A 27,335-nucleotide genomic window follows, 5' to 3' on the forward strand; every position below is an offset into this window, starting at 1 on the left:
TAGTCACCTTACCCCTATACATATCTACCTCCATCACTCCAGTATCCCTGCACATTGTTAATATGGTACTGACCCTGTATATAGTCACCTTACCCCTATACATATCTACCTCTATCACTCCAGTATCCCTGTACATTGTTAATATGGTACTGAACTGACCCTGTATATAGTCACCTTACCCCTATACATATCTACCTCTATCACTCCAGTATCCCTGTACATTGTTAATATGGTACTGAACTGACCCTGTATATAGTCACCTTACCCCTATACATATCTACCTCCATCACTCCAGTATCCCTGCACATTGTTAATATGGTACTGACCCTGTATATAGTCACCTTACCCCTATACATATCTACCTCTATCACTCCAGTATCCCTGTACATTGTTAATATGGTACTGAACTGACCCTGTATATAGTCACCTTACCCCTATACATATATACCTCCATCACTCCAGTATCCCTGTACATTGTTAATATGGTACTGACCCTGTATATAGTCACCTTACCCCTATACATATCTACCTCTATCACTCCAGTATCCCTGTACATTGTTAATATGGTACTGACCCTGTATATAGTCACCTTACCCCTATACATATCTACCTCCATCACTCCAGTATCCCTGTACATTGTTAATATGGTACTGACCCTGTATATAGTCACCTTACCCCTATACATATCTACCTCCATCACTCCAGTATCCCTGTACATTGTTAATATGGTACTGACCCTGTATATAGTCACCTTACCCCTATACATATCTACCTCTATCACTCCAGTATCCCTGTACATTGTTAATATGGTACTGACCCTGTATATAGTCACCTTACCCCTATACATATCTACCTCTATCACTCCAGTATCCCTGTACATTGTTAATATGGTACTGAACTGACCCTGTATATAGTCACCTTACCCCTATACATATCTACCTCTATCACTCCAGTATCCCTGCACATTGTTAATATGGTACTGACCCTGTATATAGTCACCTTACCCCTATACATATCTACCTCTATCACTCCAGTATCCCTGTACATTGTTAATATGGTACTGACCCTGTATATAGTCACCTTACCCCTATACATATCTACCTCCATCACTCCAGTATCCCTGTACATTGTTAATATGGTACTGACCCTGTATATAGTCACCTTACCCCTATACATATCTACCTCTATCACTCCAGTATCCCTGTACATTGTTAATATGGTACTGAACTGACCCTGTATATAGTCACCTTACCCCTATACATATCTACCTCCATCACTCCAGTATCCCTGTACATTGTTAATATGGTACTGAACTGACCCTGTATATAGTCACCTTACCCCTATACATATCTACCTCCATCACTCCAGTATCCCTGTACATTGTTAATATGGTACTGAACTGACCCTGTATATAGTCACCTTACCCCTATACATATCTACCTCTATCACTCCAGTATCCCTGTACATTGTTAATATGGTACTGAACTGACCCTGTATATAGTCACCTTACCCCTATACATATCTACCTCCATCACTCCAGTATCCCTGTACATTGTTAATATGGTACTGAACTGACCCTGTATATAGTCACCTTACCCCTATACATATCTACCTCTATCACTCCAGTATCCCTGTACATTGTTAATATGGTACTGAACTGACTCTGTATATAGTCACCTTACCCCTATACATATCTACCTCTATCACTCCAGTATCCCTGCACATTGTTATTATGGTACTGAACTGACCCTGTATATAGTCACCTTACCCCTATACATATCTACCTCTATCACTCCAGTATCCCTGTACATTGTTAATATGGTACTGACCCTGTATATAGTCACCTTACCCCTATACATATCTACCTCCATCACTCCAGTATCCCTGTACATTGTTAATATGGTACTGACCCTGTATATAGTCACCTTACCCCTATACATATCTACCTCCATCACTCCAGTATCCCTGTACATTGTTAATATGGTACTGAACTGACCCTGTATATAGTCACCTTACCCCTATACATATCTACCTCCATCACTCCAGTATCCCTGCACATTGTTAATATGGTACTGACCCTGTATATAGTCACCTTACCCCTATACATATCTACCTCTATCACTCCAGTATCCCTGTACATTGTTAATATGGTACTGACCCTGTATATAGTCACCTTACCCCTATACATATCTACCTCCATCACTCCAGTATCCCTGTACATTGTTAATATGGTACTGAACTGACCCTGTATATAGTCACCTTACCCCTATACATATCTACCTCCATCACTCCAGTATCCCTGTACATTGTTAATATGGTACTGAACTGACCCTGTATATAGTCACCTTACCCCTATACATATCTACCTCTATCACTCCAGTATCCCTGTACATTGTTAATATGGTACTGAACTGACCCTGTATATAGTCACCTTACCCCTATACATATCTACCTCCATCACTCCAGTATCCCTGCACATTGTTAATATGGTACTGAACTGACCCTGTATATAGTCACCTTACCCCTATACATACCTACCTCTATCACTCCAGTATCCCTGCACATTGTTAATATGGTACTGACCCTGTATATAGTCACCTTACCCCTATACATATCTACCTCCATCACTCCAGTATCCCTGTACATTGTTAATATGGTACTGACCCTGTATATAGTCACCTTACCCCTATACATATATACCTCTATCACTCCAGTATCCCTGTACATTGTTAATATGGTACTGAACTGACCCTGTATATAGTCACCTTACCCCTATACATATCTACCTCTATCACTCCAGTATCCCTGCACATTGTTAATATGGAACTGACCCTGTATATAGTCACCTTACCCCTATACATATCTACCTCCATCACTCCAGTATCCCTGTACATTGTTAATATGGTACTGACCCTGTATATAGTCACCTTACCCCTATACATATCTACCTCCATCACTCCAGTATCCCTGTACATTGTTAATATGGTACTGACCCTGTATATAGTCACCTTACCCCTATACATATCTACCTCTATCACTCCAGTATCCCTGTACATTGTTAATATGGTACTGACCCTGTATATAGTCACCTTACCCCTATACATATCTACCTCTATCACTCCAGTATCCCTGCACATTGTTAATATGGTACTGAACTGACCCTGTATATAGTCACCTTACCCCTACACATATCTACCTCCATCACTCCAGTATCCCTGTACATTGTTAATATGGTACTGAACTGACCCTGTATATAGTCACCTTACCCCTATACATATCTACCTCTATCACTCCAGTATCCCTGTACATTGTTAATATGGTACTGAACTGACCCTGTATATAGTCACCTTACCCCTATACATATCTACCTCCATCACTCCAGTATCCCTGTACATTGTTAATATGGTACTGACCCTGTATATAGTCACCTTACCCCTATACATATCTACCTCCATCACTCCAGTATCCCTGTACATTGTTAATATGGTACTGACCCTGTATATAGTCACCTTACCCCTATACATATCTACCTCTATCACTCCAGTATCCCTGTACATTGTTAATATGGTACTGACCCTGTATATAGTCACCTTACCCCTATACATATCTACCTCCATCACTCCAGTATCCCTGTACATTGTTAATATGGTACTGAACTGACCCTGTATATAGTCACCTTACCCCTATACATATCTACCTCCATCACTCCAGTATCCCTGTACATTGTTAATATGGTACTGAACTGACCCTGTATATAGTCACCTTACCCCTATACATATCTACCTCTATCACTCCAGTATCCCTGTACATTGTTAATATGGTACTGACCCTGTATATAGTCACCTTACCCCTATACATATCTACCTCTATCACTCCAGTATCCCTGTACATTGTTAATATGGTACTGAACTGACCCTGTATATAGTCACCTTACCCCTATACATATCTACCTCTATCACTCCAGTATCCCTGTACATTGTTAATATGGTACTGAACTGACCCTGTATATACCTTCTCCTGTTCTTTTTATTTCTTATTTTTATATCTCCTGTGTTTTTGTTCTACCTTGTTATTTTTAGTACTACATTGATATTGATTACTGCATTGTTGGGTTTAGAGCTTGCAAGAAAGGCATTTCACTGTACTTGTGCACATAACATTAAAACACATCTGGACACACCACATGTCTATAGGACACTCTGTATTAATAGCCCCTGGGCCATGACACTAACCAACCAACCCTGGAGGCATCAGCTGAACCTAATGACAGGAAGCATCCCAAATGGCACCCTATTCCCTACATAGTGCACCACTTTTGATCAAGACCCATATGGCTCTGGTCAAAAGTAGTGTACTTCAGTCTGTATGTGCCCTTGTCAAAAGTAATGCACTATGTAGGGAATAGGGTGCCATTTGGGACGAAGACAGCTCCCTCCGTCCCCCCGACCTCCCTCTAGTCCACCATGACGATGATCCTCACTGAGAGAAGACCCCAGGCTACTGCCCTCCTCACAATGGAGAGCCTGTTCAGCCTACTCAGCCCTCATCTCGGCCCAAGGGCAAATGAATGGCCATTTATCCTCTCTGAAGGTCAGCGGGTCCATGGCACTGCCTGCCTGCCGCTTGGGCTGCCATGTGATCGTGCATTGGGGAGATAGTAGGCTATGCAGAGTTGCATGGTGGGCTAGTAATTGATTGCAGTTAGGCTATGCATTTGGGCTAGTGTGAATGCGTACGGGCATTGGGGAAAGATTCCATTGAGTTGCATGGGCTAGACCAAGATAATCGATCAGAAAGGCAATCATGATAATAGAGTTGCATGGGATAGACCAAGATAATCAATCAGAAAGGCCATCATGACAATAGAGTTGCATGGGAGAGAAAAACGCTGAGCTTTAATGCCAGTGTGCATTTGTACTGCTTTCCATAATGCTACATGTTGAACTATGACACTAGACATAAGACTAGTCTGAGCTGTAGGTGGGCAGGTCTTTAATGTTTCTGGTGGTATGTGAGCTGGTTGGTATTGTAGTGTACTGTTAGTGTGAGCTGGTTGGTATTGTAGTGTACTGTGAGCTGGTTGGTATTGTAGTGTACTGTTAGTGTGAGCTGGTTGGTATGTAGTGTACTGTGAGCTGGTTGGTATTGTAGTGTACTGTGAGTGTGAGCTGGTTGGTATTGTAGTGTACTGTGAGCTGGTTGGTATTGTAGTGTACTGTGAGTGTGAGCTGGTTGGTATTGTAGTGTACTGTTAGTGTGAGCTGGTTGGTATTGTAGTGTACTGTTAGTGTGAGCTGGTTGGTATGTAGTGTACTGTGAGCTGGTTGGTATTGTAGTGTACTGTGAGTGTGAGCTGGTTGGTATTGTAGTGTACTGTGAGCTGGTTGGTATTGTAGTGTACTGTGAGCTGGTTGGTATTGTAGTATACTCTGAGCTGGTTGGTATTGTAGTGTACTGTGAGTGTGAGCTGGTTGGTATTGTAATGTACTGTGAGTTGGTTGGTATTGTAGTGTACTGTGAGTGTGAGCTGGTTGGTATTGTAGTGTACTGTGAGCTGGTTGGTATTGTAGTGTACTGTGAGCTGGTTGGTATTGTACTGTACTGTGAGTTGGTTGGTATTGTAGTGTACTGTGAGCTGGTTGGTATTGTAGTGTACTGTGAGCTGGTTGGTATTGTAGTGTACTGTGAGCTGGTTGGTATGTAGTGCACTGTGAGCTGGTTGGTATTGTAGTGTACTGTGAGCTGGTTGGTATTGTAGTGTACTGTGAGCTGGTTGGTATGTAGTGCACTGTGAGCTGGTTGGTATTGTAGTGTACTGTGAGCTGGTTGGTATTGTAGTGAACTGTGAGTGTGAGCAGGTTGGTATTGTAGTGTACTGTGAGCTGGTTGGTATTGTAGTGTACTGTGAGCTGGTTGGTATTGTAGTGTACTGTGAGTGTGAGCTGGTTGGTATTGTAGTGTACTGTGAGCTGGTTGGTATTGTAGTGTACTGTGAGCTGGTTGGTATTGTAGTGTACTGTGAGTGTGAGCTGGTTGGTATTGTAGTGTACTGTGAGCTGGTTGGTATTGTAGTGTACTGTGAGTGTGAGCTGGTTGGTATTGTAGTGTACTGTTAGTGTGAGCTGGTTGGTATTGTAGTGTACTGTTAGTGTGAGCTGGTTGGTATGTAGTGTACTGTGAGCTGGTTGGTATTGTAGTGTACTGTGAGTGTGAGCTGGTTGGTATTGTAGTGTACTGTGAGCTGGTTGGTATTGTAGTGTACTGTGAGCTGGTTGGTATTGTAGTATACTCTGAGCTGGTTGGTATTGTAGTGTACTGTGAGTGTGAGCTGGTTGGTATTGTAATGTACTGTGAGTTGGTTGGTATTGTAGTGTACTGTGAGTGTGAGCTGGTTGGTATTGTAGTGTACTGTGAGCTGGTTGGTATTGTAGTGTACTGTGAGCTGGTTGGTATTGTACTGTACTGTGAGTTGGTTGGTATTGTAGTGTACTGTGAGCTGGTTGGTATTGTAGTGTACTGTGAGCTGGTTGGTATTGTAGTGTACTGTGAGCTGGTTGGTATGTAGTGCACTGTGAGCTGGTTGGTATTGTAGTGTACTGTGAGCTGGTTGGTATTGTAGTGTACTGTGAGCTGGTTGGTATGTAGTGCACTGTGAGCTGGTTGGTATTGTAGTGTACTGTGAGCTGGTTGGTATTGTAGTGAACTGTGAGTGTGAGCAGGTTGGTATTGTAGTGTACTGTGAGCTGGTTGGTATTGTAGTGTACTGTGAGCTGGTTGGTATTGTAGTGTACTGTGAGTGTGAGCTGGTTGGTATTGTAGTGTACTGTGAGCTGGTTGGTATTGTAGTGTACTGTGAGCTGGTTGGTATTGTAGTGTACTGTGAGTTGGTTGGTATTGTAGTGTACTGTGAGCTGGTTGGTATTGTAGTGTACTGTGAGCTGGTTGGTATTGTAGTGCACTGTGAGCTGGTTGGTATTGTAGTATACTGTGAGCTGGTTGGTATTGTAGTATACTGTGAGCTGGTTGGTATTGTAGTATACTGTGAGCTGGTTGGTATTGTAGTATACTGTGAGCTGGTTGGTATTGTAGTGTACTGTGAGCTGGTTGGTATTGTAGTGTACTGTGAGCTGGTTGGTATTGTAGTGTACTGTGAGCTGGTTGGTATTGTAGTGTACTGTGAGCTGGTTGGTATTGTAGTGTACTGTGAGCTGGTTGGTACTGTAGTGTACTGTGAGCTGGTTGGTATTGTAGTGCACTGTGAGCTGGTTGGTATTGTAGTGCACTGTTAGCTGGTTGGTATTGTAGTGTACTGTGAGCTGGTTGGTATTGTAGTGTACTGTGAGCTGGTTGGTATTGTAGTGTACTGTGAGCTGGTTGGTATTGTAGTGTACTGTGAGCTGGTTGGTATTGTAGTATACTGTGAGCTGGTTGGTATTGTAGTGTACTGTGAGCTGGTTGGTATTGTAGTATACTGTGAGCTGGTTGGTATTGTAGTGTACTGTGAGCTGGTTGGTATTGTAGTGTACTGTGAGCTGGTTGGTATTGTAGTGCACTGTGAGCTGGTTGGTATTGTAGTGTACTGTGAACTGGTTGGTATTGTAGTGCACTGTGAGCTGGTTGGTATTGTAGTGTACTGTGAGCTGGTTGGTATTGTAGTGTACTGTGAGCTGGTTGGTATTGTAGTATACTGTGAGCTGGTTGGTATTGTAGTATACTGTGAGCTGGTTGGTATTGTAGTGTACTGTGAGCTGGTTGGTAATGTAGTGTACTGTGAGCTGGTTGGTATTGTAGTGTACTGTGAGCTGGTTGGTATTGTAGTGCACTGTGAGTTGGTTGGTATTGTAGTGTACTGTGAGCTGGTTGGTATTGTAGTGTACTGTGAGCTGGTTGGTATTGTAGTGTACTGTGAGCTGGTTGGTATTGTAGTGCACTGTGAACTGGTTGGTATTGTAGTGCACTGTGAGCTGGTTGGTATTGTAGTGTACTGTGAGCTGGTTGGTATTGTAGTGTACCGTGAGCTGGTTGGTATTGTAGTGTACCGTGAGTTGGTTGGTATTGTAGTGCACTGTGAGCTGGTTGGTATTGTAGTGCACTGTGAGCTGGTTGGTATTGTAGTGTACTGTGAGCTGGTTGGTATTGTAGTGTACTGTGAGCTGGTTGGTATTGTAGTATACTGTGAGCTGGTTGGTATTGTAGTGTACTGTGAGCTGGTTGGTATTGTAGTGTACTGTGAGTGTGAGCTGGTTGGTATTGTAGTGTACTGTGAGCTGGTTGGTATTGTAGTGTACTGTGAGCTGGTTGGTATTGTAGTGTACTGTGAGCTGGTTGGTATTGTAGTGTACTGTGAGCTGGTTGGTATGTAGTGTACTGTGAGCTGGTTGGTATTGTAGTGTACTGTGAGCTGGTTGGTATTGTAGTGTACTGTGAGTGTGAGCTGGTTGGTATTGTAGTGTACTGTGAGCTGGTTGGTATTGTAGTGTACTGTGAGCTGGTTGGTATTGTAGTGTACTGTGAGCTGGTTGGTATTGTAGTGTACTGTGAGCTGGTTGGTATTGTAGTGTACTGTGAGTGTGAGCTGGTTGGTATTGTAGTGTACTGTGAGCTGGTTGGTATTGTAGTGTACTGTGAGCTGGTTGGTATTGTAGTGTACTGTGAGCTGGTTGGTATTGTAGTGTACTGTGAGCTGGTTGGTATTGTAGTGTACTGTGAGCTGGTTGGTATTGTAGTGTACTGTGAGCTGGTTGGTATTGTAGTGTACCGTGAGTTGGTTGGTATTGTAGTGCACTGTGAGCTGGTTGGTATTGTAGTGCACAGTGAGCTGGTTGGTATTGTAGTGTACTGTGAGCTGGTTGGTATTGTAGTGTACTGTGAGCTGGTTGGTATTGTAGTATACTGTGAGCTGGTTGGTATTGTAGTGTACTGTGAGCTGGTTGGTATTGTAGTGTACTGTGAGTGTGAGCTGGTTGGTATTGTAGTGTACTGTGAGCTGGTTGGTATTGTAGTGTACTGTGAGCTGGTTGGTATTGTAGTGTACTGTGAGCTGGTTGGTATTGTAGTGTACTGTGAGCTGGTTGGTATGTAGTGTACTGTGAGCTGGTTGGTATTGTAGTGTACTGTGAGCTGGTTGGTATTGTAGTGTACTGTGAGTGTGAGCTGGTTGGTATTGTAGTGTACTGTGAGCTGGTTGGTATTGTAGTGTACTGTGAGTTGGTTGGTATTGTAGTGTACTGTGAGCTGGTTGGTATTGTAGTGCACTGTGAGCTGGTTGGTATGTAGTGTACTGTGAGCTGGTTGGTATTGTAGTGTACTGTGAGCTGGTTGGTATTGTAGTGTACTGTGAGCTGGTTGGTATTGTAGTGTACTGTGAGCTGGTTGGTATTGTAGTGTACTGTGAGCTGGTTGGTATGTAGTATACTGTGAGCTGGTTGGTATTGTAGTGTACTGTGAGCTGGTTGGTATTGTAGTGTACTGTGAGCTGGTTGGTATTGTAGTGTACTGTGAGCTGGTTGGTATTGTAGTATACTGTGAGCTGGTTGGTATTGTAGTGTACTGTGAGCTGGTTGGTATTGTAGTGTACTGTGAGTGTGAGCTGGTTGGTATTGTAGTGTACTGTGAGCTGGTTGGTATTGTAGTGTACTGTGAGCTGGTTGGTATTGTAGTGTACTGTGAGTTGGTTGGTATGTAGTGTACTGTGAGCTGGTTGGTATTGTAGTGTACTGTGAGCTGGTTGGTATTGTAGTATACTGTGAGCTGGTTGGTATTGTAGTGTACTGTGAGCTGGTTGGTATTGTAGTGTACTGTGAGTGTGAGCTGGTTGGTATTGTAGTGTACTGTGAGCTGGTTGGTATTGTAGTGTACTGTGAGCTGGTTGGTATTGTAGTGTACTGTGAGTTGGTTGGTATTGTAGTATACTGTGAGCTGGTTGGTATTGTAGTGTACTGTGAGTTGGTTGGTATTGTAGTGTACTGTGAGCTGGTTGGTATTGTAGTGTACTGTGAGTTGGTTGGTATTGTAGTATACTGTGAGCTGGTTGGTATTGTAGTGTACTGTGAGCTGGTTGGTATTGTAGTGTACTGTGAGCTGGTTGGTATTGTAGTGTACTGTGAGCTGGTTGGTATGTAGTATACTGTGAGCTGGTTGGTATTGTAGTGTACTGTGAGCTGGTTGGTATTGTAGTGTAACGTTGTGTGGGCCACTGACTGTAAGTGATTTATTAGCCGGTTGACTGGGTTCTCCGTCTCCCTGCCACAGGAAAGGCTACTATATTCTACAGGCCTTTAGGCTTGTTTTCTGTCTACGTCCCAAATGGCACCCAATTTCCTTTATAGTGCACTACTTTTGAACAGGGCCCATAAGGCTCTGGTGAAAAGTAGTGCACTACATAGGGAATAGGGTGCCATTTGGGATGCCACTCTGGAAAATATTTATGTAATATAGAGGCAAGGATAGAAACAGCTGCTAATAAAGCTGGTGGTTTTCTTCCCTTTTCCTCTATAATACATTTGTATATAGTGTTCCAGGAAACACATTATTACTCCAATAATGCAAATAAAGACACATTATTTACCAACGGTAAAGTACAGCAGGACTCATTCATTCACTTCCTGGTCTACAACAGTGGTGTGTTTCATGCACCTGGTCTACAATAGTGTTGTGCTAGATGTAACTAACCTTGGTGGTGCCCTGGGGAGTGAGGTTAAATGTAGAGTAAACTAGTGTTAGATTCAGATGGACCAAAAGCGCAGAATGGAAAATGTGACATACATAAGGGATGTTTAGTCATTTTCTGTTCATTTCCTGATGATTGTACATGTTGAATCCCCACCGTTTGTCGACACCCAGCAGGTGATCTATCGCACACGGCTGTCATTCCTTATAGTATGTCTTGTTCTTAACTGCTCTGTGGAAGAGCTTTGGTTTTCTGTCAACAGAGGCTTAACAACCCAGCAGGGGTCTATAACATAACGGGTTTGTCAATCAGTCAGTTAGTCAGCCAGCCAGCTAGCCACCCAGTCATCCAGTAGGTCAGCCAGCCAGCTAGCCATTCAGTCCGCCAGTCAGTCCGCCAGCCAGTCAGCCAGTCAGCCATTCAGTCCACCAGCCCGCATGGTCAGCCGGTCAGCCAGTCAGCCAGCCAGCCAGTCAGTCAGTCAGGTACACTAATTCACCAGGGCTCAGAGGGAGAGAGGCTGATTTGTTTACAGCAGCAGTCTGTCTGTCAGTCTGTCTCAGGAGAGCTCCTCTAACAGGCCTGCTGTTTCCTGGCTGCCTAGAGATGTCTGATAACAGGCCTGCTGTCTCCATGAATACACAGCAGGGTTTGTTACACAGTGTACTGTGACTATACAAGTGTGAAGATGCTCTTTCTGCACAAGAGAGATTTGCTTATTTGCTCATGGTGGCGCAATGTGCAGGATGACGGGATGCCATAGCTCTCTGTTGTTCATGACAGCTAGTATTATAGGTCAATAAATAAAGAGACGTATTATTTTCTTCCTCACAACAATGATGTGAAAGTAGAGTACACTGGGGGATAAATCATATATATGTCCGACTATAGACTATGCATCCAGGCTGCATCACATCCAGCCTGGGACTGGGAGTCCCACAGGGTGGCGCACAGCATCGTCCGGGTTTGGCCGGGGTAGGCCGTCATTGTAAATAAGAATTTGTTCTTAACAGACTTGCCTAGTTAAATAAAGGTGAAATAAAATAAATAAAAAATACAGCGAATACAGAGTTCTGGTGTCTTCAGGATTCTGTCATTTATGTTCTCCTACGGTCAGTTTGTACACATCACAATTTCCCAGGCCTGGATTATGTTCAGTATTATTTGGCAGATGACTTAGTGAAAATCACTACACAATACTGTACATGCAGCCTATGCATTTGACTGACTGTATTCGATTGAACATCTATCAAATGGAGATGAATTCATATTCTGACTTGACACGCTCAACATTTAAATGCTTGTTCTTGGATTTTCTGCAGCTTTCCAAGTTAAATACATGTAAATAAAGGAGCTTTAATCGTGTATGAAATAACTGACTACTTTTTCCAGCTAGACTTTTAGACTGAAATCCAGTGAGCATATGAAGTCATGTCTGTATGAAAGATCAGTTGGTCGGTTGGAAAACACTGCTTTAAAACACAACGATTACATCCCAAATGGCACCCTATTCCCTATATAGTGCACTAGTCAGAAGTAGTATATAGGGAATAAGGTGCAACTTGGGACGCATCCAACAGCTAGTGCTGCTGCTGTTCCATTGACACTCCACTACTATACTGTTCCATTGACACTCCACTACTATACTGTTCCATTGACACTCCACTACTATACTGTCCCATTGACACTCCACTACTATACTGTTCCATTGACACTCCACTACTATACTGTTCCATTGACACTCCACTACTATACTGTTCCATTGACACTCCACTACTATACTGTCCCATTGACACTCCACTACTATACTGTTCCATTGACACTCCACTACTATACTGTTCCATTGACACTCCACTACTATACTGTCTCATTGACACTCCACTACTATACTGTTCCATTGACACTCCACTGCTATAATGTTCCATTGACACTCCACTACTATACTGTTCCATTGACACTCCACTACTATACTGTTCCATTGACACTCCACTACTATACTGTTCCATTGACACTCCACTGCTATACTGGCTTAATAAAGCATAATAAAGGAAATGGTTTAAATCATCCCAGATAATGAACAGGACTTACTGTTAGTTGAGGGGTTGAGACTAGGAAAAGAAAAGGTACTCTTTAAGGAAGCATTTCATTATGATTGAATGCCATTAACCCAGTTTAACCTAACTGGCAAAGCAGTGATGAACTGTGAGATTGATGTATGGATGGATGATGTGTTGTTGATGTATTGATGGATAATGTATGGACGGATGATGTGTGGTTGATGTATGGATGGATGATGTGTGGTTGATGTATGGATGGATGATGTGTTGTTGATGTATAGATGGATAATGTATGGACGGATGATGTGTGGTTGATGTATGGATGGATGATGTGTGGTTGATGTATGGATGGATGATGTGGGGTTGATGTATGATGTGTTGTTGATGTATAGATGGATAATGTATGGACGGATGATGTGTGGTTGATGTATGGATGGATGATGTGTGGTCGATGTATGGATGGATGATGTGTGGTTGATGTATGGATGGATGATGTGTGGTTGATGTATGGATGGATGATGTGTTGTTGATGTATGGATGGATGATGTGTGGTTGATGTATGGATGGATGATGTGTTGTTGATGTATAGATGGATAATGTATGGACGGATGATGTGTGGATAATGTATGGACGGATGATGTGTGGTTGATGTATGGATGGATGATGTGTGGTTGATGTATGGATGGATGATGTGTTGTTGATTTGAATGTATTCTCTGATTTGGTATGTAAGTTTCAGTGTTTGTCTGGTTTGACTGGCTATTCCAACCCCTTCATCACTAGATGAATGAGATAAGCCACTGAGACATATTCAGGGCTGTCTGGAACCTGAAGCTGTCACTAACTGTTTCAGGGGGAAAACAGATTTGTGTTTGAGGTTGAGGTTGAGGTTAGGAGGAAGCCAACCCACAGTATAATGGACTGTAATTCAGATCCACCCTGGGACTGGAGCCAGGCCAGACACTCTAAATACTAAGCCCAGTTACAGGCCACTTAAAGGGAACACCATCATAAAACCAGAACTGTGTCCCTAGTGGCACCCTATTCCCTACATAGTGCACTACTTACTGCGTTAGCCTATGACATTGAAGCATTACTTTCTCGTGAGCTCATGTGTTCCGCATTCGACCAATAAGCTTACACGACAGGTTGCCAAGTCAGCCCACAACTAAAACTGTTGAACACGTGTATCATCCACGTCACAGCAGTACATGAGGGAACACACACACATTCACACTCACACACACACACACACACACACACACACACACACACACACACACACACACACACACACACACACACACACACACACACACACACACACACACACACACACACACACACACACACACACACAGTTCTGCCATTTCTGCCTGTCCTGACCCTGATCCTGCCTGTTGTCCTGTACCTGTCCTGACCCTGATCCTGCCTGTTGTCCTGTACCTGTCCTGACCCTGATCCTGCCTGTTGTCCTGTACCTGTCCTGACCCTGATCCTGCCTGTTGTCCTGTACCTGTCCTGGCCCTGATCATGCCTGTTGTCCTGTACCTGTCCTGACCCTGATCCTGCCTGTTGTCCTGTACCTGTCCTGACCCTGATCCTGCCTGTTGTCCTGTACCTGTCCTGACCCTGATCCTGCCTGTTGTCCTGTACCTGTCCTGACCCTGATCCTGCCTGTTGTCCTGTACCTGTCTGACTCTGATTTGGATTAGGACTCTTGCCTGTCTTGACTTACATTTCCCCTGCTCCTTGTTCTATAATAAACTCTGAGACTCGTACTATCCGTCTCCTGTATCTGGGTCTTAGTCTGAGCCGCGATACAGAAGCCCTTTATATTGTGGTAGGTCTCCCTTGTAAAAGAGGTATTCTGACCTCTATGGAACTTCCTGGATAAGTCAAAGTTCCATAAACACTAAAGGTTGCAGGCCACTCACCTCGTAAACAGAGGAAGGTGAGGAAGTCCTCGGTCTTGGGCTTGCGTCTGGTGAGGTCGCTGAGGGGAGAGGTGGGGCTGGGGGGCAAGAGGGTCTCAGACAGCTTGACCGGCGTGGCACTGGGGGAGCTGGGCTGAGACTGGGCAAACTTCCTTTGAGCCTGCAGCCGTGGTCTGGCAAGGGAGAGAAGAGACATTTTTACATTTACATTCTATGGGCCCTGGTAGTAAACTAGTGCACTGAATAGGGAATAAGGTGTCATTTGGGACTCAGTTAAGAAAAGATGAGACAGATATCAATATTACCCGGTTACAAATATCCAATTGATTCATTGAGCCAATAAATGGAAGTAATTAGAATATCCCTGCCTTCAGTTGATAAGCTCTCTCTCTCTTCAGTTGATAAGCTCTCTCTCTTCAGTTGATAAGCTCTCTCTCTCTCTTCAGTTGATAAGCTCTCTCTCTCTTCAGTTGATAAGCTCTCTCTCTCTCTCTTCAGTTGATAAGCTCTCTCTCTTCAGTTGATAAGCTCGCTCTCTCTCTCTCTTCAGTTGATAAGCTCTCTCTCTCTTCAGTTGATAAGCTCTCTCTCTCTCTCTCTTCAGTTGATAAGCTCACTCTCTCTCTCTTCAGTTGATAAGCTCACTCTCTCTCTTCAGTTGATAAGCTCTCTCTCTCTTCAGTTGATAAGCTCTCTCTCTTCAGTTGATAAGTTCTCTCTCTTCAGTTGATAAGCTCTCTCTCTCTCTCTCTCTCTCTCTCCATTTGATAAGCTCTCTCTCTCTTCAGTTGATAAGCTCTCTCTCTCTCTTCAGTTGATAAGCTCTCTCTCTCTCTCTCCATTTGATAAGCTCTCTCTCTCTTCAGTTGATAAGCTCTCTCTCTCTTCAGTTTATAAGCTTACTCTCTCTCTCTCTCTCCATTTGATAAGATCTCTCTCTCTTCAGTTGATAAGCTCGCTCTCTCTCTCTTCAGTTGATAAGCTCTCTCTCTCTTCAGCTGATAAGCTCTCTCTCTTTTCAGGTGATAAGCTCTCTCTCTTCAGTTGATAAGCTCTCTCTCTTCAGTTGATAAGCTCTCTCTCTCTTCAGTTGATAAGTTCTCTCTCTTCAGTTGATAAGCTCTCTCTCTCTCTTCAGTTGATAAGCTCTCTCTCTCTCTCTCCATTTGATAAGCTCTCTCTCTCTTCAGTTGATAAGCTCTCTCTCTCTTCAGTTTATAAGCTTACTCTCTCTCTCTCTCTCCATTTGATAAGATCTCTCTCTCTTCAGTTGATAAGCTCGCTCTCTCTCTCTTCAGTTGATAAGCTCTCTCTCTCTTCAGCTGATAAGCTCTCTCTCTTTTCAGGTGATAAGCTCTCTCTCTTCAGTTGATAAGCTCTCTCTCTTCAGTTGATAAGCTCTCTCTCTCTTCAGTTGATAAGTTCTCTCTCTTCAGTTGATAAGCTCTCTCTCTCTCTTCAGTTGATAAGCTCGCTCTCTCTCTTTCTTCAGTTGATAAGCTCTCTCTCTCTCTTCAGTTGATAAGCTCTCTCTCTCTCTTCAGTTGATAAGCTCTCTCTCTGTGAGCTCATCATCTCCTTCCTGACTAAATTAGGTCAATACTACCCCCAGAGCTCTGGTCAAAAGTAGTGCACTATGCAGGGAATAGGGTGCCATTTGAAACACAGACACTGTCTTTTGGTGGGCTTTGTTTTCAGCACCACAGAAACACAGACTGTCACAAACACTGCCTGTTCTTTTAGATGTTTTTGAATATGATAAAAACAGTTGTAAAAACATTGGTAGTTGTTTTATTAGATCTAGACTTGGCAGAGTGGAGCAACAGGACAGTTGGCTGTCACACAGCCCGGTCTGATTGGCTGCCAATAGGAGACAGCCGGTGGACAGCAGGACAGTACACTACACAACGTCCCTTCTTACCAGCCCCTCCCTGGTCCAAACAGTAACACAGTACCCGAACCACAGTCCAATCCTCCTGTTCTCGTACACACTCAGATCACAACACTATAACATGTTGCTGTTCTGAGTAAAACAAGCTTTATTTTGGGTTCTGATAGGGTAAGACTGTTGAACTAAGCTTATGAGGCATTTCTAACTTATATTATTCAAGAATCAATAAATATATATCATTCATGTAAGGCCAAAAATATATGTACCAATCCCAGATTGCCTCTTTAACACAGTATAACCACATTGTAATACAGGGTGGGGTCACCTCTTTCTGACTGGATCGTCCCCTGAATACTCGCTGCTGCCGTCGTTGCTTTGAGACGAGCAGCGTGAGCACTCAGCTTTACCGTTGACTGCCAGTATCCCTGCCTTTTGTCCTGACCGGCAGCCATGGCTGTGTGGGAAAGAGCCTGTTGGTCAGGGAGAGGGACATCAATTACAATCAACACTAACTCACATTTCAAAGGTGCAAAATCAAATTCAGTAGCTAGGCCTACATCCATTGAACTTGTTTTTAAAAGAGAAAGTAGGAAAGTGTCAGGGGTGGGATTCAATCCCATGTCGCGCACGGCTCTTTCACTTTTTAACGATGCAAAGTTATATTCCATGACACAAAAGCATTATCCCAAACCATCAAGCAATCTGGCTTGGCAAGAAAACAGCCTTTCAACATTCTCAAATGTGTTTCTGTTGATTCTAAACAGACAGATGGTGTTACTGAATGTGATTATGGTTTAACATCTTTTTATCAGTACCAATACCAATTAAACATTTCTGATATACTTTTTAAGCACTTGTTTGCTATACTTGGCTGATGCATTTACTACTGTAATAATACTATCCAAGTTGAACAAAACCGAAAGCCCTGCCATTGTTCATCATTGTTCTAAGTCAGGGGTGGGCAAACTTTTTGGCCCGAGGGCCACATTGGGATTTTGAAATTCAACAGAGGGACGCATTTTTTGGGGGACCAATTGTTTGTTAAAATCAATTTGCGGGGGCCTCCCAAGTCTAAGGCATCACTACAGACCGGGTTCTATCCCAGGCTGGTCGTGACCGGGAGACCCATGAGGCGGCGCACAATTGGCCCAGCATCGTCCGGGTTAGGAGAGGGTTTGGCAGGCCGAGATTTCCTTGTACCATCGCGCTCTAGCGACTCCTGTGTCAGGCCGGACGCATGCAGGCTGACACGGTCGCCAGGTGTACGGTGTTTCCTCCAACACATTGGTGCGGCTGGCTTCCAGGTTAAGTGGGCATTGTGTCAAGAAGCAGTGTGGCTTGGCTGGGTCGTGTTTTGGGGGACGCACGGCTCTCGACCTTCGCCTCTACCGAGTCCGTACGGCAGTTGCAGCGATGGGACAAGACTGTAACTACCACACTGGACACAATGAAATTGTGGAGAAAAAAGGGGGCCGGATTGAAGTGCCCGTGGGCCGTAATTTGCCCCCCCTTGTTCTAAGTTGTTGAACATTGTTCATCGTTGTTGAGGACATAAATACATGCAGCGAGCACAGAAACAGAAGTTGTCCGTCGGTGTTGCTGTACTTGGGTCTGCTCAAAGTGCCTGTGTCCCAAATGGCACCCTATTCCATATTTAGTGCAAGGCCAATATGTCTCTGGTAAAAAGTAGCGCTCTATATAGGGCATAGGGTGCCATTTGTCAGGGAATGGCTCGTTCCTGTACCAGAACACCAGGTACAGCTGGTGATTTGCCTGCGGTCCCATTGATAATGAACTGAGGGACACTGAGCTGAATGTTAGAGCGTTGCAATGCTGTAAGATTGACAATCAGACTGATTCTGTCTGTCTGTGTGCATATGTGCGTGCGTGCGTGTGTGTGTGTGTGTGTGTGTGCGTGTGTCTCTCTCTGCATGTGTGTGTGTGCACGTGCCAGTGTATGTTTGTGTGTGTGCGCAAGGTCTGCGTGTGTGTGTGTGTGTGTGTGTGTACATGTGTGTGTACATGTGTGTGTAGGAGAGCCCATTAGAGAGAAATGAATCAGACAGGAAGTCCACAGTAAAAGCCACAGAAGGGGGCATTATCCAATACATAATGTACTTTACTAACAGATAGTCACTGTAATCATGGCAGAATTATAATATTCCTAATGGCCCATTGAACTGTCTAGAGAAATAAGCCAACTGAAATTAGCACGGCACTAGTGTAACACTGGCAATGGGAATCTTGCATAGCTTTTGTCCAGAGGATGAATAATGTTCGCATGCCGGTAGTGACTGAGATTTAGTGTTCATCAGCTTATTATGTCTGACAGTATGTTGACTATGTTTGATGTATATTTTTATTTAACCTTTATTTAACCTTTATTTAACTAGGAAAGTCAGTTAAGAACAAATTCTTATTTACAATGACGGCCTACCCTGGTGAAAACCCAGACGACACTGTGCGCAGCCCTATGGGATTCCCAATCACGGCTGGTTGTGATACAGCCTGGATTCGAACCAGGGTGTCTGTAGTGAAGCCTCAAATATTATTCTATCTGTAGTGTAAAGGAGCATGCTTCTGAGGCACAGTCGATGGTGCTCTGGGCTTCAGGCCAGAAGGTTGAGGGTTCAAGCTGTACTCCCCTGCCTGTTTCATTTCATTGGTGTTACTGTACAAATGACTGGCATAATCAATCAATCAAATGTATTTATGAAGCCCTTTTTTACATCAGCAGATGTCACAAAGTGCTTATACAGAAACCCAGTCTTAAACACCAAACAGCAAGCAATGCAGATGTAGAAGCACGGTGGCTAGGAAAAACTCCCTAGAAAGGCAGGAACCTAGGAAGAAACCTAGAGAGGAACCAGGGTCTGAGGGGAGGCCAGTCCTCTTCTGGCTGTTCCGGGCGGAGATTAGAAACCTAGAGAGGAACCAGGGTCTGAGGGGAGGCCAGTCCTCTTCTGGCTGTTCCGGGCGGAGATTAGAAACCTAGAGAGGAACCAGGGTCTGAGGGGAGGCCAGTCCTCTTCTGGCTGTTCCGGGCGGAGATTAGAAACCTAGAGAGGAACCAGGGTCTGAGGGGAGGCCAGTCCTCTTCTGGCTGTTCCGGGCGGAGATTAGAAACCTAGAGAGGAACCAGGGTCTGAGGGGAGGCCAGTCCTCTTCTGGCTGTTCCGGGCGGAGATTAGAAACCTAGAGAGGAACCAGGGTCTGAGGGGAGGCCAGTCCTCTTCTGGCTGTTCCGGGCGGAGATTAGAAACCTAGAGAGGAACCAGGGTCTGAGGGGAGGCCAGTCCTCTTCTGGCTGTTCCGGGCGGAGATTAGAAACCTAGAGAGGAACCAGGGTCTGAGGGGAGGCCAGTCCTCTTCTGGCTGTTCCGGGCGGAGATTAGAAACCTAGAGAGGAACCAGGGTCTGAGGGGAGGCCAGTCCTCTTCTGGCTGTTCCGGGCGGAGATTAGAAACCTAGAGAGGAACCAGGGTCTGAGGGGAGGCCAGTCCTCTTCTGGCTGTTCCGGGCGGAGATTAGAAACCTAGAGAGGAACCAGGGTCTGAGGGGAGGCCAGTCCTCTTCTGGCTGTTCCGGGCGGAGATTAGAAACCTAGAGAGGAACCAGGGTCTGAGGGGAGGCCAGTCCTCTTCTGGCTGTTCCGGGCGGAGATTAGAAACCTAGAGAGGAACCAGGGTCTGAGGGGAGGCCAGTCCTCTTCTGGCTGTTCCGGGCAGAGATTAGAAGAGTACAAGTGGATGAGTACAAATGAATAGTGCACATAGGAAAGAGGGAAAAGGAGGAAGTGATTTGTACAGAAATCTAATCTAATCTAGTCTGCTTTGAGAATTAATCTGAAACATTTGCACTTTTTGAGAATTAAAAAAAATCGATATTTTAGATATTAGATATTTGTGTGAAAATAGGATATCTTCTGTGCTGGAATTCCATGCGTTGCCTCTTAGCGGTGTTAAGTGCAGAGAAACACGTTAAACCCAGAGATAATAATAGCCTCCTCCATGCATAGGGAGAATCCTGCTGAGGTTCAGAAGTGGCCTGGAGTGGCACCGTGGAGAGGCTGAGCACAGCCCTTCCATATCCTGAACAGTCTGAACAGAAAGTGAACAAAGAGAAGAAGTGTACATCCCAAACGGCACACTATTCCCTACATAGTGCACTACTTTGGACCAAGGCCCCTAGGGAAAAGGGCCTAAATAGGGAAAAGGGTGCCATTTGGGATGCATACAGGGAAAAGAGGAATTCCCCTCCCAACTTGTCACTGTGGGTAAACAGCCAGAGAAGACATGTTACTGTAGAGAAGAGAAGCCAAAATGGAAGCATCTACTTGTGTATGCAGCGTTCACTTCCTGCTCCATTTGTATTATTCCCAGATGAGTGTATCTTATCTTTAGAGCCTGTCTGAATAGCATGATGCTTTTCCTACTGTTAGTTAGTGTCTAGGTGTGCATTCCAAACGGCACCCTGTTCCTGTTATAGTGAACCAGGACTCTACGGGTAGTGGTCAAAAGTAGTGCACTACATATGGGGAATAGGTTTCCATTTGAGACGCATCCTAAGCGTTTAGAGCCTGTCTGACTCTGAATGCGTTGGTGTTTGGTTAGAAAGGCTGAATCATTTCATCTTCGCTTTCGCATAAAACAGTCTAAAGCCTTTCTCCTGCCAGCTCAGAATACTCTATATCCATCCATCTGTGGTGTTGATCTGGATAGGCCAGGTCATCTGGTGTTTATCTGGATAGGGCAGGTCCTGTGGTGTTTATCTGGATAGGCCAGGTCATCTGGTGTTTATCTGGATAGGGCAGGTCCTGTGGTGTTTATCTGGATAGGCCAGGCCATCTGGTGTTTATCTGGATAGGCCAGGTCCTGTGGTGTTTATCTGGATAGGCCAGGTCCTGTGGTGTTGACCTGGATAGGCCAGGTCCTGTGGTGTTTATCTGGATAGGCCAGGTCCTGTGGTGTTTATCTGGATAGGCCAGGTCCTGTGGTGTTTATCTGGATAGGCCAGGTCCTGTGGTGTTTATCTGGATAGGCCAGGTCCTGTGGTGTTTATCTGGATAGGCCAGGTCCTGTGGTGTTTATCTGGATAGGCCAGGTCCTGAGGTGTTTATCTGGATAGGCCAGGTCCTGAGGTGTTTATCTGGATAGGCCAGGTCCTGTGGTGTTTATCTGGATAGGCTAGGTCCTGTGGTGTTTATCTGGATAGGCCAGGTCCTGAGGTGTTTATCTGGATAAGCCAGGCCATCTGGTGTTTATCTGGATAGGCCAGGTCCTGTGGTGTTTATCTGGATAGGCCAGGTCCTGAGGTGTTTATCTGGATAGGCCAGGTCCTGAGGTGTTTATCTGGATAGGCCAGGTCCTGTGGTGTTTATCTGGATAGGCCAGGTCCTGTGGTGTTTATCTGGATAGGCCAGGTCCTGTGGTGTTTATCTGGATAGGCCAGGTCCTGTGGTGTTTATCTGGATAGGCCAGGTCCTGAGGTGTTTATCTGGATAGGCCAGGTCCTGTGGTGTTTATCTGGATAGGCTAGGTCCTGTGGTGTTTATCTGGATAGGCCAGGTCCTGAGGTGTTTATCTGGATAAGCCAGGCCATCTGGTGTTTATCTGGATAGGCCAGGTCCTGAGGTGTTTATCTGGATAGGCCAGGTCCTGTGGTGTTTATCTGGATAGGCCAGGTCCTGTGGTGTTTATCTGGATAGGCCAGGTCCTGTGGTGTTTATCTGGATAGGCCAGGTCCTGAGGTGTTTATCTGGATAGGCCAGGTTGGAAAATTATAATATTGTACTGTATGAACAGGAGGCTATTTCACAAGGAGGTATATCATGGTATTTGTGAATACCAAAATGAACCTATTCTTTCTCACTTCTTATGGTAAGAAATTCTAGCCTCATGAAACCAGACTAACCGCTGCACTCACGTGTCGTTAAGTGAAATAGAATTTGATCTCACGAGGACTTGCTGGCTTGATGAGTCTAAAGAAACGAACTGTGCTGGAGAACCATTTAGTAACAAGTATGCTGTGGATGTGGTAGAAAGAGAAACGGTCAACACAATTGTCATTTCTAAGGCAATGCAGGCTATTGTTGAAGGCCCACTGACAATGACTTCCTCCCAAATGGAACCCTATTCTCCAATAGGGCTCTGGTCAAAAGTAGTGCACTACATAGGGAATAGGGTGCCATTTGGGATGTAACCATTGTGACAATAACAGCTACAGGCGAGAGACTCACCGTTGATGTTTCCTGTGCCGAGGCCATCTGTCACCTTGTTCCTCTGGGTGTTCTTAAACTCCTTCAGAGAAAGGTAGAGCACCTTCCTCACCTCGCGTTCCTCTAACCACGGGATACCATCACTGTCGTCCTGAGAAAGGAAGGGGGACACTCAGGGTTAGCGATGTCCGCTTATTGTAGCTAACGCCAAGGGCTCAGAGAGGGAAGAACATCATAACTGTTTTCACAACTTGTATCTGTCCCAAACTGGCACCCTATTCCTTATATAGTGCACTACTTATCCCCATAGGCCCTGGTCAAAGGTAGTGCACTATATAGGGAATAGGGCGCCATATTGGGCTGAAACCTTTTACATTCAGTGAATGGAACTGATGTCTTCTGACAGTGAGATGGGAAAAACTGCAGAAGTTAACAATGTTCTGCAGTGTTTAGGGCCTAACACACACACACGCACACACACACACACGCACACACACACACACACACACACACACACACACACACACAGCAGCTGGGCCAGGTAAGAGCCAACAATTAGTCATATAATATAATGGTTTCATTTGTCCCTTTCAAAGCAAGTCCTGCAGGCTCTAGTTTTATCTGATCTTGATTATTGTCCATTCGTGTGGTCAAGTGCTGCTAGGAAAGACCTAGCTAAGCTGCAGCTGGCCCAGAACAGAGCGGCACGTCTTGCTCTTCACTGTAATCCGAGGGATAATATCCATACTATGCATGTCAGTCTCTCTTGGTTGAAGAGACTGAATGCATCAATTCTTCTTTTTCTAAGAAACATTAATGTGTTGAAAATTACAAATTGTTTGTATAGTCAACTTACACACAGCTCTGACACACACACTTTTCCCACCAGACATGCCACCAGGGGTCTTTTCAAAGTCTCCAAATCCAGAACAAGTTCAAGAAAGTGTACAGTATTATATAGAGCCATGATTGCATCCGTTCCAGCTCATATTGCTCAAATAAACAGCAAACCTGGTTTCAAAAAACGGATAAAGCAACACCTCACAACACCTCCCACCTATTGGACCTAGATATTGTGTGTGTGTATCTATTGATATGTGACATTTTAAATGTATGTAGTTCTGTCCTTGTCTATTAATGTTCTGTATTATGTTTCATGTTCTGTGTGGACCCCAGGAAGAGGAGCTGCTGCTTTCTCAACAGCTAACGGGGATCCTAATAAAATACAAAATACCAATACCTGTCACCTTGAGCTGAGCCTGTCCTACACAGAGTCCCTTTCAGTTGTTGGGCTGCGTCCCAAATGTCAGCCTATTCCCTATATAGTGCACTATTTTTTTATCAAAGCTCTTTGGACCTTGGTCAAAAGTAGTGCACTATGTAGGGAATAGGCTACTATTTGGAACACAACCTTGCTCCACACATCTCCTCCCTTCGGACCTTAGATGTGGAAATTACCCAGAGAGCTTTTCAGGAACAAAGCATTGAAGCAATACCCTGGGTAAGATGTATGGCAGGCAGTCGGGCAGCCTCCCTGTGTGTGACTACAGAGCTGGGCTACGTCCAAAATGGAACCCTGTTCCCTATATAGGGCCACTACTGACCCATAAGGCTCTGGTCAAAAGTAGTGCACTTAAATGGTAATAGGGTAACATTTGGGATGTAGTATCCCTCGTCTGTTTGTTCTATAAATCACAGGCTTTCATCTCTCAGCCTGCGTCCCAAATCACACCCAGGGCTCTGGTCAAAAGTAGTGCACTATGTAGGGAATAGGGTTTCATTTGGGATGCACAGACTCAGACAGACACAGTTTGAAATAGTATTTGTTCAGCTGGAGAGCACCTGGCTGAAATGTCTAAGACACATCAAATCAAAGAGACTGGACATAGCTGTTCAAAGGGAAAACAAGGAACCAAACTGAACGTGGGGTTTTTCTCTCTCTCTCAACTAGTCAACGTTCATCTAGGTACTGACAAAATGGACATGAACCCAGAACCACATGTACAGTAATGCATGCATCATATAGACTAATGTGTCCTTCGGCCGTGTGTCGGTCTTCACACTCAAGTCCCTTCACCACAGTAGTAAGTCTAACTAGGCACCAGTCAAGGCCAGACACTCTATACTGTATAACATGTACAAAGAGAGAGTCATTACAAACACTTGATATGAAAATGCTGTTGAACTTGAAATGATCTGTTAGCCGCAGGGTACGTGTCAGAGAGGGTTTCCAACAGGCTGAATTGTGTTATTATTACACACACTGCCTGTCGGTGAACTGTAGTGGCCGTGTCCCAAATCGCACCCTATTCCCTATATAAGACACTACTGTTGACCAGGGACAATAGAGCTCTCTGGCTGCCATTTGGGACGCAGGCCATAGTGTTTGAACAGCATACATTCCTCCCCCAGAAGCTGTTCCTGTGTGGATCCCCTCTTCCTGTTCCACATATGTAGACTATTCCAGCTGAACTGCGTGACCCACATCCCTACACACACACACACCGACATGCACGCACATACACACAAACAGACGTACACACACGCAGTCGCACACACACACGGACAGACGCGGCACACACACACACTCACACCAAACACGGATGCACACACTCACAGGGAAAATCCCACTTAGCACTGTGTCTAAAAATTCCTTTCACGTTTACTGTAGCAGTGCTGCTGCAGTGAAGGAGTTTCTTGGAGTGATGGAGCCGCGCCGCAACGACCATGAATCAGAGTCACACACACACACACACACACACACACACACCCAGACACACACACACACACACACACACCCACACACACACACACACACACCCACACACACACACCCACACAACCACACACACACCCACACAGACACACACAGACACACACACACACACAGACACACACACACACACACAACCACACACACACACACACACACACACAGCTAATAAAAACCCTTCTGGCCTTTAGCCAATAGGTCAAGTTCTTCCCAACACAGAGAGATAATAGCAGCCTACTGAATGTCACAGCAGAAATGAGTGGCTTACAGGACCATTACCAGGAGCTTCTTCAGGATTTTCTCTTATAAGAGTGGGAGCGATCAAGATTGCTTTGTGTTTTTTAGGCTATCTTCACATGTACAGTGCTGTGTAAAAGTGTGTTTTAGCGTCTGCTAAATGGGACACATTAAACATTGTTTTCTCCCAAAGCGCTCTTATAAGAGTGAGACATCAAGTCATGTGATCTCAACCTGGTCTCAGAGCATTTCGTATTATTCTGTACGTAAATCAGAGACACTCCATTTAGTATGACACGTTAAGTTTCGTATGGTATGTATTCATTTGTGGATGACCATTACATATTCGTATGATACTGAATGTTACGAATTTGGAAAATGTACAATGTTACACATTTTCAAAACGTATGGTATGTTACGAATTCTGGCTAGGTGGCTAACGTTCTCTAGGCTCAGGGTTAGGGTTAAGTTTAGGAGTTAGGTTAAAGGGTTAAGGTTAGGGGAAGGGTTAGCTAACATGCAAAATAGTTAAAAAGTAGTAATTAGTTGAAAAGTTGCAATTTAGCTAAAATGCTAAAGTTGTCCATGATGAGATTCGAACTCGCAACATTTGGATTGCTAGACGTTCTCGTTATACGCCCACCCAACCACCTTACTTGTTTTTGCCTTAATCTGTCTTATGTAACCATACCAATCGTAATATTTAATACAAATGCAGTGTCCCGGATTTACATTTTATTATGTTACGTTTAGTCTATGACACCAGGCAGGTAATCTTCACACTTACAGTACTGTGTCTGTGTAATAATAATTTAAAAAATGTTAAGCGCTTTTCACGACGCCCTTAGTCACTTTACATACACAAGAAAATCAGCAGGATAAAATATAAGTAAGTATATAGAAGTACACTAAACATGATGACAGACTAACCAGGGAGAACACTAAACATGATGACAGACTAACCAGGGAGAACACTAAACATGATGACTGACTAACCAGGGAGAACACTAAACATGATGACAGACTGACCAGGGAGTACACTAAACATGATGACAGACTGACCAGGGAGAACACTAAACATGATGACAGACTAACCAGGGAGAACACTAAACATGATGACAGACTGACCAGGGAGAACACTAAACATGATGACAGACTGACCAGGGAGAACACTAAACATGATGACAGGCTGACCATGGAGAACACTAAACAAGATGACAGACTGACCAGGGAGAACACTAAACATGATGACAGACTAACCAGGGAGAACACTAAACATGATGACAGACTGACCATGGAGAACACTAAACATGATGACAGACTGACCAGGGAGAACACTAAACATGATGACAGACTAACCAGGGAGAACACTAAACATGATGACAGACTGACCAGGGAGAACACTAAACATGATGACAGACTGACCAGGGAGAACACTAAACATGATGACAGACTGACCAGGGAGAACACTAAACATGATGACAGACTAACCAGGGAGAACACTAAACATGATGACAGACTAACCAGGGAGAACACTAAACATGATGACAGACTG

At 44.4% G+C, this 27,335-nt stretch overlaps 1 protein-coding gene across 1 annotated transcript in view; it reads right to left on the reverse strand.

Annotated features, from left to right (window-relative positions):
* The window catches only part of LOC115187632 (protein Jumonji-like), a 112,074-nt gene that overhangs the window by 52,621 nt on the left and 32,118 nt on the right, over window positions 1-27,335 (reverse strand). Inside the window, 3 exon segments of the mRNA XM_029746603.1 lie at window positions 14,663-14,835; window positions 16,879-17,023; window positions 22,792-22,921. Coding sequence (XP_029602463.1) covers window positions 14,663-14,835; window positions 16,879-17,023; window positions 22,792-22,921 — 448 coding nt within the window.

This window comes from Salmo trutta, unplaced genomic scaffold (assembly GCF_901001165.1).
Source record: "Salmo trutta unplaced genomic scaffold, fSalTru1.1, whole genome shotgun sequence".
In the NCBI taxonomy this organism is placed as follows: domain Eukaryota; kingdom Metazoa; phylum Chordata; class Actinopteri; order Salmoniformes; family Salmonidae; genus Salmo; species Salmo trutta.